The sequence below is a fragment of the Oryzias latipes genome, chromosome 7 (genome assembly GCF_053564925.1).
Source record: "Oryzias latipes strain Hd-rR chromosome 7, Olatipes_Hd-rR_3.1".
NCBI classification, from domain to species: domain Eukaryota; kingdom Metazoa; phylum Chordata; class Actinopteri; order Beloniformes; family Adrianichthyidae; genus Oryzias; species Oryzias latipes.
The window spans coordinates 10,777,481-10,794,433 of record NC_136243.1 but is presented as its reverse complement, the minus strand read 5'-3'; the positions used below and the strand labels follow the sequence as shown (position 1 = coordinate 10,794,433).

The 16,953-nt window shown below is 41.2% G+C and overlaps 2 protein-coding genes across 4 annotated transcripts in view; both read left to right on the top strand.

The window, feature by feature from the left end:
* The window catches only part of atp9a (ATPase phospholipid transporting 9A), a 46,333-nt gene extending 39,854 nt beyond the window's left edge, over positions 1-6,479 (top strand). The window contains exons 27-28 of the mRNA XM_004070998.4: positions 2,295-2,498; positions 5,035-6,479. Of these exons, the coding sequence (XP_004071046.1) occupies positions 2,295-2,498; positions 5,035-5,171 (341 nt within the window). The 3' untranslated portion in view covers positions 5,172-6,479. The remainder of the gene's footprint in view (positions 1-2,294; positions 2,499-5,034) is intronic.
* An 896-nt stretch (positions 6,480-7,375) lies between these two features.
* nfatc2a (nuclear factor of activated T cells 2a) overlaps positions 7,376-16,953 on the top strand; it is a 40,492-nt gene continuing 30,914 nt past the window's right edge. Inside the window, exons 1-2 of one of the 3 annotated variants that reach the window (XM_078950210.1) lie at positions 7,376-7,658; positions 7,768-7,822. In XM_078950210.1, coding sequence (XP_078806336.1) covers positions 7,438-7,658; positions 7,768-7,822 — 276 coding nt within the window. In that variant the 5' untranslated portion in view covers positions 7,376-7,437. Of the gene's footprint in view, positions 7,659-7,767; positions 7,823-11,575; positions 11,685-16,953 lie in introns of those variants that run through there. The other 2 variants (XM_078950211.1, XM_020704897.3) reach the window with 2 other exon arrangements.

Here is a 16,953-nt window from a genome sequence, read left to right as displayed (position 1 = left end):
TGAACTTTCATCTGAAAAGAAGACTTTAAGCAACAGTCTAGTTCTTTTTCTCTTTAGATTGGATAAGATATTGCTGACAAAACCAATGATTCAGAGATTTGACCCGAACTCTTGATGTTCTGACTCCAGCCTCAGTCCCCTCCTTGTGATACTCCTCCAACTTCTTGAATGGACTTTGTTCGCCACTCCTCTCAAGTCTGCGGTTTTCCCTGTTGCCCATTTTCCAACCACACTTTTTCCTTCCACTCAGTCTGTTAACAGGCACGGAGACAGCTCTCTGTGGATAACCAGCTTGTTTAGCATTATATTCTTTGGGTTACCCTCTCTATGAAGGTCGTTGATAACTTTCTTCTGGCCGCCAGTCGTCCTCAGGATTGTGTTGCTAGCGATCCAAACTGAGATCATTTAGAGCACATCTGTCAAACTCAAGGCCCGTTGGCCAAATGTGGCCCCCCATGTCATTTTATGTGGCCCGCAAAAGCATAAACGTTTTTAATTTCTTAGAATAAAAAATACAAATTGGTGTGTCTTTATTCATATCTAGGGGGAATTGGACTTGAAATATGGGATCGGGCAACTATACATTAGGACTTAAACACTGTCCACATAACCTAACCTAACCTAATGATAAAGGATTTATGCTAAAGTAACAAGCAAACATATGTTTTCTATGGAACTGTAGTTGTCATTTTAAAAAGTTATAATAAATAAATAAATGAGTTATTTAACATTAAGGAGTAGTTACGTTTATTTTTCATTACATTTCGTTACAAGTATAAGTTATAGCTGGGTAGCTCGGTTGGTAAGGTGGGAAGCTACCATGCAGGAAACCAGGGTTCGATTTCCGGAGGGGAATGAGCAATGGTACTGGGGGCAATTACCATATCAATGGCAAGCAGTTCACATCGCCCAGTGAGGGTCCTTGGGCAAGACCCTTAACGCTACTGCCTCCCGAGCGCGGTTTCGGCTGCAGCTCACCGCTCCCCAAGGGGATGGGTCAAATGCGGAGAAAGAATTTCCCTTTGTGGGATAAAATACAGTGTAAAAAATACAGTGTATATCTGGCCCTTTGAGGACAACTGCTATGCTGATGTGGCCCTCAGTGAAAATGAGTTGGACACCCCTGATTTAAAGTCTCTGGAAACCTCTGAAGGTGTTTGGAGTTCATTAGTCAGTTAAAGCCTAAGGCACAAGCACCTGTACGGGGATGCAGGAGGTTCGTCCAACCCCCTTTGGGGCGTCATTTAAAGAGAAAGTACCATTTCACCCTGGCTGCATAGCTGTTCACACTTTCACCTCCCAGTGAGAAGGTTCAAATCCCAACAGGGAATATGGAGTTTGCATGTTCTTCTACATGTGTGGGTCTTGTCCAGGCACTCCACTCTCCTCTCACAGTCCAAAAACATGTTTCATGGGTTAAGTGATTACTCTAAATCAGGCGTGTCTGATTCCAGGCCTTGAGGGCCAGTGTTTTCCAACAAACCCGCTATTAAAGCTTTTTATTGGCTAAAAACACCTGATCCAGGTAATCGGCAGCAGGATGTCGGCCCTCTGGGCCTGGAGTTTGACACCCCTGCTCTAAATTGTCCTTAAGTATGAATGTGAGTTAGTGTGTTCCCCTTGAACAGACTGGCAACCTGTCCAGGATGTACCCCACCTTCACTCAACAGCAGCTGGGATAGGCTCCAGCAACTCAGTGACCTCCAAAGGGATTCAATGGTTTCTGAAAATGGATGGATGAATGGATTGATGGATGGATAGATAAATAAATGAATGAATGGATGGATAAATGAATGGATAGATGGATGAATGGATGAATGAATGGATGGATAGATAAATAGATGAATGGATGGATAAATGAATGGATGGATGGATGGATGGATGGATGGATGGATGGATGGATGGATGGCACTTTGAGAAAAAAAGAAAAAGAAGTGAAATGTGGAAATTGTGTTCATTAATGGGTTTTGAGTTGGGATTATGTGAAAGGTCCTCATCATAAAATCAGATGATACCAATGACAGAATCAGTGATGAAATGAAGGCACGTGACTACATCAGTTCAAAGGAGTAAGAGGAAGAAAGGAAAAACGTTATACTATTTAAATAAAAATTTACTATTTAATATAAACTATTTAATTTTGAAAAAATGGACACCAATGCTTATATCATAAAAATGGAAAACTAAAGGCTGATTTGTAATCCTCTTCATGTGACTCAGTAAAATGTGGGTTTAACCCAGGAGACTGCAGGCTGTAGGTGTGACTGTCGCTCTTCGCTCCTCCTCATCCTCAGGGAGCATCATCATGTACGGCGCCCTGCTGCTCTTCGAGTCGGAGTTCGTCCACATCGTGGCCATCTCCTTCACCTCCCTGATCCTGACGGAGCTGCTGATGGTGGCGCTGACCGTCCAGACGTGGCACTGGTTCATGATCGTGGCAGAGCTGCTGAGCTTGGCGTGCTACATCGCCTCGCTGGTGTTCCTGCACGAGTTCATCGGTGAGCACACACATCCGAACGCCGCGGGACGCCGTGCTTTGGCTGGCCTTGAGGTGGTACGTCAGCGCGGTGGGGGGGCGGGTCTCCCCGGTGCAATAAAAGCTGTGGTATGCAGGAAATCGGGGGCGTGAAGGTGAGAATATCGACAACCTTAGTTTGGTATCAGAGGAAATGCCAGCAGGCCGCTTTGTTTCCTGCCAGAGTTTGTGGAGGTCAGAGCAGCTCCTTCCGGTTGAAACGGGAACCTTTACAGTAGAAACAGTTCATCTCTTGTTGTTTGCTGCCGTTGCTTGATTTCTAAAGAAAACAACAACCCCCTTTAAACTCACCAAATGAAAACTCCTGCCTTCCGCGGCGCTCTGACCCAGAGCTCTCCATGTCTTTATTTTCAGCTTTATGTGGGGTGGAGCTCCATTTTCAGTCTACAATCTCCACCACCAACAATCATGACTGGCATGTGGTCAAGTGTTAACCTTTCCTCCTGCTGTTTCCCTCCTCAAATCAAACTGAAATAGACTTCAGAGGCGTTTGTGTTTCTCTGATGTGCGTTCAGAACAGTCTGAGCCGCCGCTTACAACAACGCAGACGGGATCCTTTGTTTGGAACTCAAGGTTAATGTTTGACACAGATGGAGAGTTTCTTTTTGTTGCTTAGCTAGTTTATTTCAGTTTTTATTGGAAAAAAACTTCAGAATGTTTGAAATATAGAACCTCAATCTGAAATACAACGGTTGACATTTGAAAAAAATCCGTTTAAATCAAAAAACCGTCCGGAAAAGTTTCTAAAATAGTATAGAAATTAGTTCATTTTTACTCTTTCATGCCTGAATTGATTTCCAATGATGTAAAGAAATATTCTTCAGTGATTTTTCTGCTCTGGTGGGACGTTGATGATAATCTTCAATTCAGGGATGTACAGCGTGAAGCAGTTAAAGATGCCACTGGGAGCATCAGAAACTTTAACCTTGCTTTTTCGGTTTAGGTTTTAATTTAAGTTCAGATAAAAAATATCTACCAACAATATTTTATTTATTGGATCCCTTCATGGTGGTTTTAGTTTAGATAACAATAGATTTTAGATTAGTTTGGACTCTTGCATCATTAAGTGAACAAACCTAATTACTATAGTAACCATTGAGGTAAAGAGTTTTTCATCTGGATCGTTTGTTTACTTTGTTTATCAGGTGGAAAAGTTCACCTCAATAAAACTTTAGTCACAACTGCTCCTATAAGTGGAAAAATCAGCAAGAAAAGATCGAGATTGTAGAGCAGTGGATGAACCCGCAAGGCTCAAATGTTCATGCACATTCATGCTGCGAGCAACAGGTCTTGGCAAAAACGTCAACAACACCCACGAGCAAAATAAGTAAAGGTGAAGTAGGTGACATGCAACCCCGCCAAATTCCATGCATTAAGCCTGCGTCCAAATTTCCCTTCGGTTATAGAGGACGTTCGCCATTTTTCAGGGTGTTCGAGTCTACATTTCCAAAATCTGGGAAGTTTCTATGAAAAACCCAGTTTGCATCCATACTTACTAGACTGGCAATTTATAGACCACAATGCATTACGTTTGAACAACCTGTCAGGATCACCCATATGTCATAAGTGCGTGAAATGTACCAAGGACAGGAATGCCCAGTTTAGCTTAGTCTCTTTAGTTTAGTTTAGCCATTACCTACTGAATTGTATGACTGATTTATACAATTACCGGTATGAAGCCCATTGAGACGACTATGATGTAATATTAGGCTTTATAAATCAAATTGAACTGAACTGAACTCACACTAGCCTTACAAATAATTAACAATACACTTAGAATGCGTTCCATTTACAACGAGGCTTAAGGGAACTGCAAGACTCACTTAAGCTTCCCTTAAAATGCAGCTGCCCCACCAAACTGCAACCCTCCACAGACCCAAGACACCCAAAACCCACAGCACCCATACACGACGACACGTCACTAAGGCTTCAAAACTCTGCTCTACCTCTGAAATTACTTGCAACTGAACTCTGGTGTGGTTTAGTTCAGTATGAATTTTGATTTTTTTTTAAATATTTGAAATGTTTTATTTCAAACAATAATAATGCACAGAACAATACAATCAGCAATTATATATTCATACAATGAGGTATCAAACTTAGGATAATTAGACATTAAATTAACTATTACTTGAAAGGAAGTGGAAGGAAGCAAACTTAAATAATCCCACCCCTGTTCTACTGTAAGCATTTTCATTACATAGTTTGTCATTATCCGGTTCCTAACTTTAATCAGACAGAATCAAGAATCCTGATCCTGATCCTTTAGGTTAAGTGTAATTCAGTTTTTCTCATTGTTGTCTCCAAGTCTCCAGATGCAACACTAAGCAGTAAGACGTGACTCCCACTAAGACTAAATCTGACATTTAAAGTCAAATGTGGACACTTTCTGACAAAAAAAACTGAATGTCTGACACCACCAGTCGTGAGTTTGTCGTGCCAAGCGGACCGTTTGAGCGGCGTTCGTGTTGTGACCGCTGCCTCTGCTTCTGTGGCAGACATTTACTTCATCACCACCGTGTCGTTCCTGTGGAAGGTGACCGCCATCACCCTGGTCAGCTGCCTGCCGCTCTACATCCTGAAGTACCTGCGCAGACGCTTCTCTCCACCCAACTACTCCAAGCTGACCACCTAACCACAAAGGGAGCCGGGCCTCGCTGGACGGGCTTCCTGCCGCCACGTCAGAGTCCGCAGAGCGTCGTGGTTCTGAGAAGTTCTCTGACGAGGACGCCGCATCTTTACGTCTGCAACGCCGCAGAGAGTTTATGTGTGGGAGACAAACGGACCGGATTGATCCGGTTTTTATGAACTTATTTATTGTTGATTCTGTCGGAATCAAATCCTTAAAGTCAGAGTAACACATTCTGAGAAAATGCTATGATGGGAATGAAGGGAAAAAAAACGGTTCAGATATGAATCACTGATTATTAGGCTTTAATTTCAAAGGTTCGGTTAGAAACCCAAACTGAAAGTGGCCAAAGCCAGTTCTTCACCTTTAACCTTTGTCTACTTAGACATGCAGTAGCAGCCGCTGCGCTTCACGTGTATATTTATAATTCTTAATTCTTATTTCTCACCTGTCTTTGAACTTTTTTTTTCTCTTCGATTCTGGTCAGAAAAGCCCCCGCAGGTTTGGTTTCCACACGTGCGGCGGTGCTGATGTTTCGTTTCCATGCAGGCCTGCACCTCTCTGACTTTGAGTGGGACGTTAAGCTGATGCAGAAAAAAAGTTACTATGTACAAAAAACAAACCAACAACAACACAGCAGGAAGGAAAGTGGAAAAGTGGTGTTTTAGTCAGTCTCCTGCTCAGTCATGACCCGTTTTATGTTCTAAACTGAGAGTCGTTGGGCTAAACTGGGTTTATTGCCCTCTCCGTACGAAACACACCTCTGCACGTTTGTTTATTTGACGGTGCGTCACCCCCGAGCTCCAGCTCAGAGGGGTGGGGGCTATGACCTCTGCGGCCCCACTTTAAATCCGTCCGGCTGCCGCTCGTGGAAAACCGCAGCGTTTTGCTGACAGGCTGGCGAGCGGCAGGAATGCTTGGATGAAGAGGAGGGGGAGCAGCCTCGCTTTCAGCGCCGTGACTCACCAACCCCAAGAAGCCATAACTGAACCCCCCCCCTACCACAATAGGACCCGAGAAGCACGGCGGCTGTAAATAACCTCCAAGCTCACTGCAGATACTAACCAATCATGGGACGGAGAACTTCCTGCTTCTCCATAATCCTGGAGGCCATGGTCCATGCACTGGATTTTTTTTTTAAGGTGAATAATGGAGCAGAATTGTGTTTTGTGCAGGTATGATGTATATTTTTATGTTTGCATGAATGTAAATAACTCGTTTTTATCAAACTCTGTTGCACTTATGAGCTAAACCAGAAAGGGAGAATTGTGCTGATGTCAGTTTTGTGATCACTAATAAAAACCATTTCCTGGATTCACGGTTCCACAGAGACGTTTACTTTCGTAGACTCACATTTTTACAAGTATAGCCTGTGATGAGATCATCACATTACATTTAGATTATTAAACAGCTGCAGATTAAACACGCTAAATTAGTTGTATATAGAAATATTAGATTATTAAAGCAATTTTTCCCTCTGAGATAATAGCTGGACTGAAAACATCACCTCTTTCATTCAGGCAAAATATTCTCTCAAGATGGAATTCAGAAATGTTTCAGTAAAATAATCAAACGGTTGAAAACCATAAAAGAAAAAACGAACTTTGATTCTTGAACTGATTTAAAGTCCCACTCTGATAATCTTTTCAATCTATTTCCAAATCGTTCCCAGTGGTCTTTTAAATATGATTTTGCAGTTTTTAGCTAAAATCCGAAAACCTGTGTCGCGGGACTGTTGGCATGAAGCAGCCCCGCCCCTCTCCCCGATGCTGAGAGCTCAGACCAGGGAGCTTGTTACCCGCCTGTCGTATTTTCCCCTTCACAAAGAAGCTTCTTTTCAAACAGCATTTTCTTCATCCGCTCCTGATTCACAACGATGTTAATAACACTCAGAAATGGAATTTTACACTGAATCACACTGAATTCTTTTTCCCTATGTGTTCTCCATCATCAGAAAAATGCTACAAAAACATATTAGAAACACTGAAAACCTGGTTTTCATCAAAGTGGGTCTTTAAAGTAGAAAAAAATGAAACAAACTCGAAGCTGTGGGGCTAGAAACTTTCTGATGGATAGATAATGTCACCCAAATACAGAAACCATCTATGAAAATGTGAAGATAAAACTCCTTCAAAAACCATTTTCTGTGGGTGGCGTCACACTCGCTCCATCCAGTTCACCTCTACAGTCGATGCCTTCATTCATCCATCTGTCTTGAAAAGGCACTGAATCCCTTTTGGGGTTACGGGGTTGCTGGAGCCTATCCTAGCTAATGTTGGGTAAAGGTGGGGTATGCGCTGGACACGCTACCGGGCTGTCACACACTCACATGCATACTAGGGGCCATTCAGAGATGCCAATGAAGCATGTTTTTTGGACCGTGAGAGGAAGCTGGAGTGCCCGGAGGAAACCCACACATGCACGAGGACAACATGCAAACTCCACACAGAAAGGTCCCAGCTGGGATTCGAACCAGGACCTTCTCACTGTGAGGTGAGAGTGCTAACCACTATACCCCCGTGCGACTCTTAAACTGCCATCTAAATGATTCAAAACTGTCTTCAATCGTAACTTTTCCTACTTTTTGTTGGGGTTTTTACAGCGATCGGCTTCAGGCAGAGAAGAAGCGGAGCGCTGGAGACCTTCTTACTGGAGGGGTGCGTGTCTGACACACAAACACACACACACAAAAACACACTCACTGTTGCATTTGCCATTTGTGTTTCAAGTCCGAAACTCAACATCAAACCATGTTTGAGAAGCAATCCTGAATAATAAGTCATCAAAGCTCATGGGAGACGGACAGATTATTGGAATGTCAACGTGGCGTTTTAGAGAATGTTTAAAGTGTTTTTTTTATGAATGTGCAGCCCAGTAGCATGTTTGGACTAAAACTTCCTCACAACACCCACTTCTTCTGTTTTTTCGCCCAAACGCACACGTTTTAGAATTAAAAGAAACCATTAAAGTAAATCAGCTCCACGAAGATTGAAATTCCACTCCAGGATCAACAGAGCTGCCCGCTAACATCAACATCTCATCGTCTCTCCTCCTGAAGCTCCTGCCAAAGAAAATCCCATCGCAGTCAAAGTCGATTCTTAGAGTTGACTTTTGCTCTTTACAAGTTCAGGATCTTCGGGCTCTAGGATTACAGCTAAATCCGGCCTCGATTCTCTCTGGGGCTTCACATCTTGGAGAGCATTGGAAAGAAAAGGGTTTTAGAGCCAGAGGAGCTGGCACGTGGCGACCACGAGAGGAGCGCTGACCTCCTGCTGCTCTCGCCACATCTGAGGCAAGCTCTTCCTCTGGACGCTTTTCTGGATTTCAGAAAGTGAAGACGTGAAAAACGAGGCTGCATTTTTTTGAGGTCAACAGCTCCAAAGGTGGAAAGACAAACTGCAGCGTTGATTACAGGGAAGGACTGTGGGGACATTAGACTTTAGATCCCGTCATGGGTCCGGAGTGAGCCGTGAACATTTCCACTCATCAAATCAGACAGCAGCCTCCGATCAGTGAGTCAGTGGTGCCGACATTACAGAAAACTGCTCTGGACGTTCTCCACCGAAGGGCAGAAGACCGAGATCCATCTGCAGGTTTGATGTAAAGGGGGATTCAGAACAACCCGTCATTGTGCTTTCTGGCCTTTTCCAAACCATCCTCTCCAGATCACATTTCCTTTCCCACCAGCTTTCACTTTTGATTTTTAATCTCATGTAGATCAAATCAGAACAAATCTCCTGCAACGCTTGTTTCTGGAAATTCTCCAACAACTTTATCCCAAACTTCACACTTTCTATTCTTTACACCATGTTATTCTTAAGCTTTCAGAGTAAACTATAGCCATATACACTGACCAAAAATATAAACGCAACACTTTTTCTTGTGCCGAGTCTAAGGCACACCTGTGCAATAATCATGCTGTCTAATCAGCATCTTGATATGGCACACCTGTGAGGTGGGATGGATTGTCTTGGCAAAGGAGAAGTGCTCACTATCACAGATTTAGACAGATTTGTGAACAATATTTCAGAGAACTGGTTATTTTGTGTGTGTGGAAAATGTTTCACATCTTTGAGTTCATACCATAAAAAATGGGAGCAATAACAAAAGTGTTGCGTTTATATTTTTGGACCTTTTAGCACACTAAATATTTTTTTTAAATGAAATACTAGTTATTTTTGCATTTCCTTTTCCTACCCAAAAGTAAGAACGCTCGATATCTGAGGCTCCGCCTTTTGCTCCGTGTGGGTGTCGCCCATTTAATGACGTCATCCTAAAGCCGGCCTCGGTAGCGTGTCTGTGTTTTCCCACACAAACAAACAACAAAGATGGATGTGCATTTGTGCAAATAAAAGGAAAGCGTTTAGCCGGTCGACGCTAGTGAAAGTGTGTGTGTGTGTGCGCGTGTCAGTGCAGACTCTTGCTGGAAGGGGCTGTTCCTGCCTGAATGGGTCAAAATACCACTTTGTTTTTGGTGAGAAATGACCAATATGATACACTTAAAAGCTCAAAAAGTTGATTTTGCATGGTATAGGCCAGGGATGTCAAACTCAAACTCACAGTGGGCCAAAATTAAGCATTAAATTAAAGTCATGGGCCAAACTAAAAATTTCTTTAAAAATGTCCTGTAACTGATTTGTAATGTTTAACCTTTTCATATAGTGTCTACTTATGTTATATTTTTTTCATTACAGCCACTTTAGCTCCGCACACAAGACAAACAGGTCTGTCCTTTATGTTCATGAACAGATAATCTGCCTTCCCACCTGTCCTGGAAGCTCCTGTAGTCCGTCTTTCATTTGGTCATTTTTGTGGAAGGTGAAATGAATTAGTCCGATGTGACTGGAGCGTGGCTGTCAATGACTGTCCACAGAAAAAAAGGAGCGCTTGCCGTTTTTGACTGCACACCAACATACTAGCAAAGCATTGTGGGATTTGCAGTGTTATACAGTATATACCGCGGGCCAGCTCTAATGCACATTTGATATGATCTCGCATGCCAATTATAATTTATGTGGGCCTGAGTTTGACACACGTGATATTGGCCCTTTAAATTTGAAAACGACAGAAAGACACAGTGCACCATAATTTATTATTACTCCTTTGGTGAAACTCTTTGTGGACCCTGCATGTTTACGTAAAAACACCGTTAACTACTGCAGAACACAAATAACACACACACACAAAAAATCACTTTGTTTTATTTAAGAAGTACGGAAAGAAATTGTGTCTTTCCCACACAAAGAAGTGAGGGTTTGGCGCTAACACGCTGAAGTTGTTTATGTCCATCTTCAAACCAAAGAAGCTGTAGATCAGTCAAATGAATCCCCCACGCTGGGTTTTGTTTACGCACAGAAATGCTAACACGGTTTGCGACGACTCGCCTTATGGTTTTTCAGCAGACTCCTGGTCAGTTCCAACACTTTGGAAGAACACTGTCACCCGTCGATGAATGTGACATAAAGAAACACAAACAAACATAACGTGCAACTGCTTTCATCCCTGTTAAAAGAAGTCATCCACCATGCCAACAATTCATTTTCACCAGGTATTTTGGTAAGCTTTTGAGTATGTGGTGGGGGTGACATTTTGGCTCAAACGCGCAGTAAGAATAAACTGCATCCACTGCTGAAAAATATTTCTGTTGGAAGAAAGGAGCAAAGACGCAATGAAGTTGTAATTTTAATGTTTATTGAACACCTGTTAGGAAAAGTGTTTCTGGTGTTCTGATGGGCCAAAATGTAACTCTCTACTAAAAAAGTGAACTTTATAACCGACCAACCAACTTTCAGCAAATCTTTTTAACTTAACTGCAACCAAAAGTCTACAAAGTCAGACCAGACCTTGAAGTTTGCAGAGAAGAAACCTGCTGAAGCTTCTGCCTCCCGTTGGCTTGAAACAACAGAAACCGCTAAGGCGGGACACCAAGTCATGACCCGGTCCCTGCAGTTGTTTACTACTTTGTGTTTCAGCCTCTCACTGAAACACACACCCACCTCCAGCACTATTTATAGCTCTGTGAGTCCGGAGCTGTTTGATGGGTCTTAAAGTTAAACTGTAAAAGTGTCGCCCCGCCTTTACCCATAATCCTCTGTGATACTGGCTAAAGCCACCAAAACCAGCTCCACAAAAAGCTGCACATCGCTAAAGCTGACCCGATCAGATCCGCATTTTCCCCTCCGGTGGAGCGGAACGGGGATGGGTGTAGGGCTGGATTAGTTGTGATTGTGGAAGCTGCAGCAACAGTCGGAATTGGGAGGAGTTGGTTTTGCTTTCAGCCAAACTGCTGAATAGTGCCGTTCGGGTTTGTTTTGACGACCAAATATAGAGCGGGCTGCATCTATTCTCTGCAGATTACAGATAAAGATAGACGCAGTTATGAAATACCACAAGGGGCAGGACTGGAATCCTGGGGGGGGCGATGCCTGGGGGAGGTGAGGTTTCTTGGGATTTTATCCTCGCTGATTAATCCGCTGATGAGAAGAGGAAAGGGCCATGAAGTGGACTCCTGCATTTCCTGTGAGCTTAAACACCAAAAGTCCTACTTTAAAGTATTGATCAGAATCATATTGCAGTAAGAAACGACATCCCCAAGTTTCTATAAATAGAACATAATAGTTTATGAAGTAGAATCCAGGTTCTCTCTGGGATCTGTACAAAGATTGCAAAAGAACACAAACTCTGTAGCTTTGTTGAGTTAAAGCAGAACTATAAAAAGTGCTCAAAATTCTGCAATCTTTTTATTTTCTGTCAACGATGGTCCACGTATTTGGTTTAGAAGAGAACTGCGTTGATAACAGGAAGTCCTCTGTCATTCTGTAATAAACTAAGGCTAAGACTAAAATAATAATTATTGGACAATAATTATTGTTGTTATTAATTTTATGTGTATTTTTAGTGTTATTTTTGAAATAGAGCTATGGTAACAGCAATGTCCTTTTCGTGGTATTAATAAACATTTTTTATTTTATTAAATTTTTTAACTTTCCTGGTTTTAGTTATCTGGCGTCACTGAAACCTGACTTTTCCAGAAACCCTTCCTCCCTGAGGAGGCCTCCGTTTCCCTGCTTCAGACGGTTTTTTGTCCAACTGAGGCAACAAAAGCCTCAGTTGTCGAGTTGCTTTTAATTACTTTTGTGAAACCACGTGTAATAACAAATAATTAGCTAAGCTGCATCTTCACCCATGTAACTTTATCTTTTTATTCTGCCGATTTAGAATGAAAATGCGTAATTTTGTTTATTTGTGTTGTAAAGCCAAAACAAGCCATCTAGTGGTCACCGGGGTGAACTACATCTTGCCTAATTTACTGTGCTTTCTAAACGCGCTTCTAACAGGAAGTCTGCATGTTTTCCTGTCATGAAACCATGTTGTATTTGCTTTTACTGGCCTAAATGTTGACTCATATACTCCAATTAGATGTCTGCCCTCATTCGAAAATTTTAAGATGATTATTTTTAAAGTTTTAAAATAACGCTCGGGTTTTTAAAAGAAAATCATACATTTATTATAAAAGTTTAGAGAACCAAAGAAAAAAGTTGGAAAATCGTTTTTAGAAACACAAGTATGTGTCATGTTTGTAAATTGTGTGCAAAGTTGAGTGACCCAAGCGAACAAGGTTCTCCTCTCACCCAGACGGGTCTATCCCAAAGCGGTTTCCCGGTGACGGAAAAAACTGTATGAACTCAGAAAAAAAGCCCTCAGAGACGAAAAAAAAAGGAGAAAATCAGCCAAACGGGGCCTTTTGGCCACTTTTCCTCTCTGCGACAGTGCTATGTTCATTTACTCACTCTGAATTTCAGTAGTGATCTGTAACTCTGGAGGAATTTACATCTGGAACCTGAAAGCCGGTCACCCCCACCTGGTTCCTGCGGTTCAGAGACTCATTGCAGTCTCCTTATTCACGGTCTCTCGCGCTGACTCGGTCACTCAGAATAATCCATGAGTTAACCCAAATCAGGCTGCTGATTACCTTCACCAGTGCTCATATTTTCCTGAGGCTGTAGAGGACGATCCAACGCTGATCTTAGTCATTTTTGTTCTCATTCCTCACATGTGTTCAGAAGGTCCACCTTCATTTCTTAGTCATTTTTCCTGTAGGGTCCGTGTTAGACTCCGGGATCCCTTACAGATAGGATGTTGAAGCAACTTCTTCAGAGGATGAGGGACGCGTTAAACAGCAGTGGGATTCTGAAGAGGGGCTTTGAAAGACTGAAATTGGTCTTGGTTTAATTGTAGATACAACAATCAAACCCAGCGGCTCTGAGAACACGCCGACCTTAATGCCACAAACTAGCTAACTTAATGCTTTTTTTTTTAATGTTATCGTATAGCATCGACATTTCTTTTCTTCTAGAAGAAAGCATTAGCATTGCTTACTTTTTGTTTAAAGTTCATTTCAAAAAAGGGTGAAACACCATCAAAAATGTTCAATAGGTCATAACTTGGACATGGATTTGAACTCATGATCTTTTAGTCAGGGTGGATATTCTACCAGAAGACCACAGAAGAACCGTTTCCTGCCACACTTATGATTTATTTAGTGATATAGATCAATCATATAAATTTAAAAATGGTGGGTTTGGGGTTTTAAGATTAGACTTTTCACGTGGGAGTAAACAGAAATGGACTGTAGCTGAAAAAATGAAAACCACTTTAAAGAGACTAGAGTCAGATCTGTGGAATTTCATTTTCATTAAGAGGCATAACGATGGGAGGTTGCTTTATGCAGAAAATATTGAAAACTGTGGCAAAGTGCAGTATATAAAGTGACCACTAGGGGGAAAATTAAACTAACAAGTCTCCCAAGTAAAACTTTACAAAAATTGCCAAAACTTTCACAAGACTTGATTTTCTTTTTGTGACATGATATAACTTTAAATCGTACATGTGACCACTGCTCAGATGGGTTTCTGGACAAACTCATTTGTATCCTATTTTTGGGTCTATTTTGTGAAAAATCTACAACTCAGTGATGAATTCTCAAATGCGAGTAAAAACAGAGGAAATTGAAAATAAAAATATTGTAGTGTTTTTAGAAAATATGGGTTTTTAAACTTAAAAAATATCTCTTTCTGTGTTTTCTTTTTAGTTCACATGTTCTTATAAATCAGATGCATGATAAATATATATTTTTGTATTTTAAAGGGCCAGATTATAGTGAGAAATATCATTTTTAGAGATTATTTGGATGAGGCCACATCCTGCTGCTTGGGGGGTTTGGGTGCCCCCAAGCCCCTTCAGATACGGCCCTGAAGACAGTGTAATATCTACAGCAGGGGTGAATCCATTCAGGTGAAATACTCCTCTCTTTTTTTGTTTAGTTTTACTGTAAAGGTCATATGACACAGCCACTACATACATTTTGCGCAATATTGCACAGATGAAAATTTGTCATAAGTGAAAATACGTGGAAAAAGTGAGAATAGTTGTGCTCTTTCCGGCAAATTTTCCCAGATGTATCTTGAATGAACCGCGTTAAAACCATGGAAGAAATAAACACAAAGATACACGTAAATCAACGGTGAGCATGAACCGGGCAAGATTATTATACTGCAAATATGCAGTTCATTAGTGATTTATGCATCAATTACGTAGTTTTACATGATATATGCGCAGTATACATGAGAAAAATGTCACACATCAGTGGTACATCTGTGAAAAGTCTTGGTAGACATTATTCATGGGAATCACAGCTCTTCTAGGACAGCCGGCTCTTTTGGATCGGCTCCCAAACGGCTATTTAGGTTGTTTTGGTTATTATCAATAACTATATACAAATATGCACTAAATGAATAACTAATGTAAAAAATGTGCTTTTATGTAAGTGTATTATATACAATTATTCCTTCTTGATTAAATGTTCAAAATTAACGATAAAAGCAAAAAACAACTTTTAATAGAATTTAACTTTTAACTACCAGTATATACAATTTTAGCTTTTTCCTTTTAAACAAATTTTAGGCAAAACAATGCAACCACAACACAAAATACAAATTAAAATGTGCAAAATAATAGAAGAAAACAAAAAAAAGACTTATTTGCAGAAAAGGTTTGCATTTAAAGTGTCTCAGCTTTGAAGAGATTATCCGGTTTCTTCTGTCAGTGAATATCTGCTTGGTGTTGGAGAAGGTTGCTTGTGGAGTCGGTTCTAGAACAAATTTCCAGCAGACTTTACTCTCTTCCTTTGAATTATCAATAAGAATGAAAGGCTTCCAGATTGTTGCTTCTTTTTCCAGTCCCACTCTTTTTTTTTATACTTTAATTTTTTGTGTTGATGTAGTTTGTTGTTGTTGCACCTGGTGCTCTCTTTGCCTCCCTCATACTCTGTTCATGTGCTGCTGCGCATGAACCCCCCCCCCGTGCATGTGCGCACTCAAATCAACACACACACACACACACACACACACTTCCATGCGGTCATCACAATCCATAGACCATAAATATAGTAAATATGTCCATGGCGCTAACACGTGCGCTTCAAGAAAAAAAGAGAGAAGTCAAAAGAAGAAGGAGCTGCATTTCCAGAAGAAAATGCAGGGTTGAAGGCTGCACTGCTGAATGAAAGCTGAATTTGCTGAAGAAATGGCTGAACTGTTGAAAATTTGACGATGTTGCTAAAATGGCTAAAAGCGATAGCATGACTATCAGGATCAGCATCTGACTCAGGAAAACACATTGCCTAAGAGCATCATATTAGCATCATATTATCATTATTAATAGCTAAATGTGATAGATCAGTGTTTTTCAACCAGTGTGCTGCGGCACACTAGTGTGCCATGGGAGATGGTCAGGCATGCCGTGGGAAATTGCCCTCATTAACTGATCTAAAAACATTCACCATCTCCAGGATATCAGCTCTGTGTTCATCCAAACAGGCCCTGATAAAACACTGAGTAGTTAAGAATATGAAAGATCGTAAAATACTTTTTTCTTTTTGTTTATTTGATTCTAATAAAGACATTTTGATAAGAATGACGGTACCACGATTTAGCTGCAGCTAGAGCTGTTTTCGGAAAAGTCCCGCCCCTTTAACTGTCTCCGCCAATCATTCTTGGAGGCTTAATCACATGCCATCAGTGTGACCAAGTGTGACCAAGACTTTAACCAAGAAGTGGTTAAAGTCTTCACTTCCTTTCTTCAGATTCTGCTCATAAAGTCGCTCAGTTCGAACAAAAATACCAGCTAAAGCTCGTCTTTAGCAGTGTAGCTTTCCACAGAATCCGGTGTCAGACCGTGGAACAAGTGAACAAAACAATGAAGCTCAGAGAAGAGGGTCTTTCTGTGTTCAGCGGCTGTTCGCACTACATCTCCCATGATGCATTGGGTTAAAGTGACAGCGTGTCAGCGCACAATGAGTCATCCTTGTTAATCAGCTTAAAACCACAACAAACACACATCAAACAGTTTTTAAATTTTCTAACTTAACTTTTATTACATCTTTTAGAAAAAACAGCTGCAGCTTCCAGCTTTTTCTGCCACGATTATCACAAACATGCATGTGAGATTGCGGAGGGACTGTAGATTAATTCAGACTATGAATTTCTCCTTTTTTATTTTACATTTTTGGATGCTGGTGTGCCGCGGGATTTTTGTCCAGGTTAAAGTGTGCCGTGGCTCAAAAAATGTTGAAAAACACTGTTAATAGAAATAATAGAAAATCCACTTTTTTAAAATGGCAGCTTTTCTTTTGATTTTATCTCCATATCAACCATTTTATGTTTGGGTCGCATACCGATGACGGACAGATCAACGACAGTTTCAGACAAATCAGAAAAAGTATACTTTT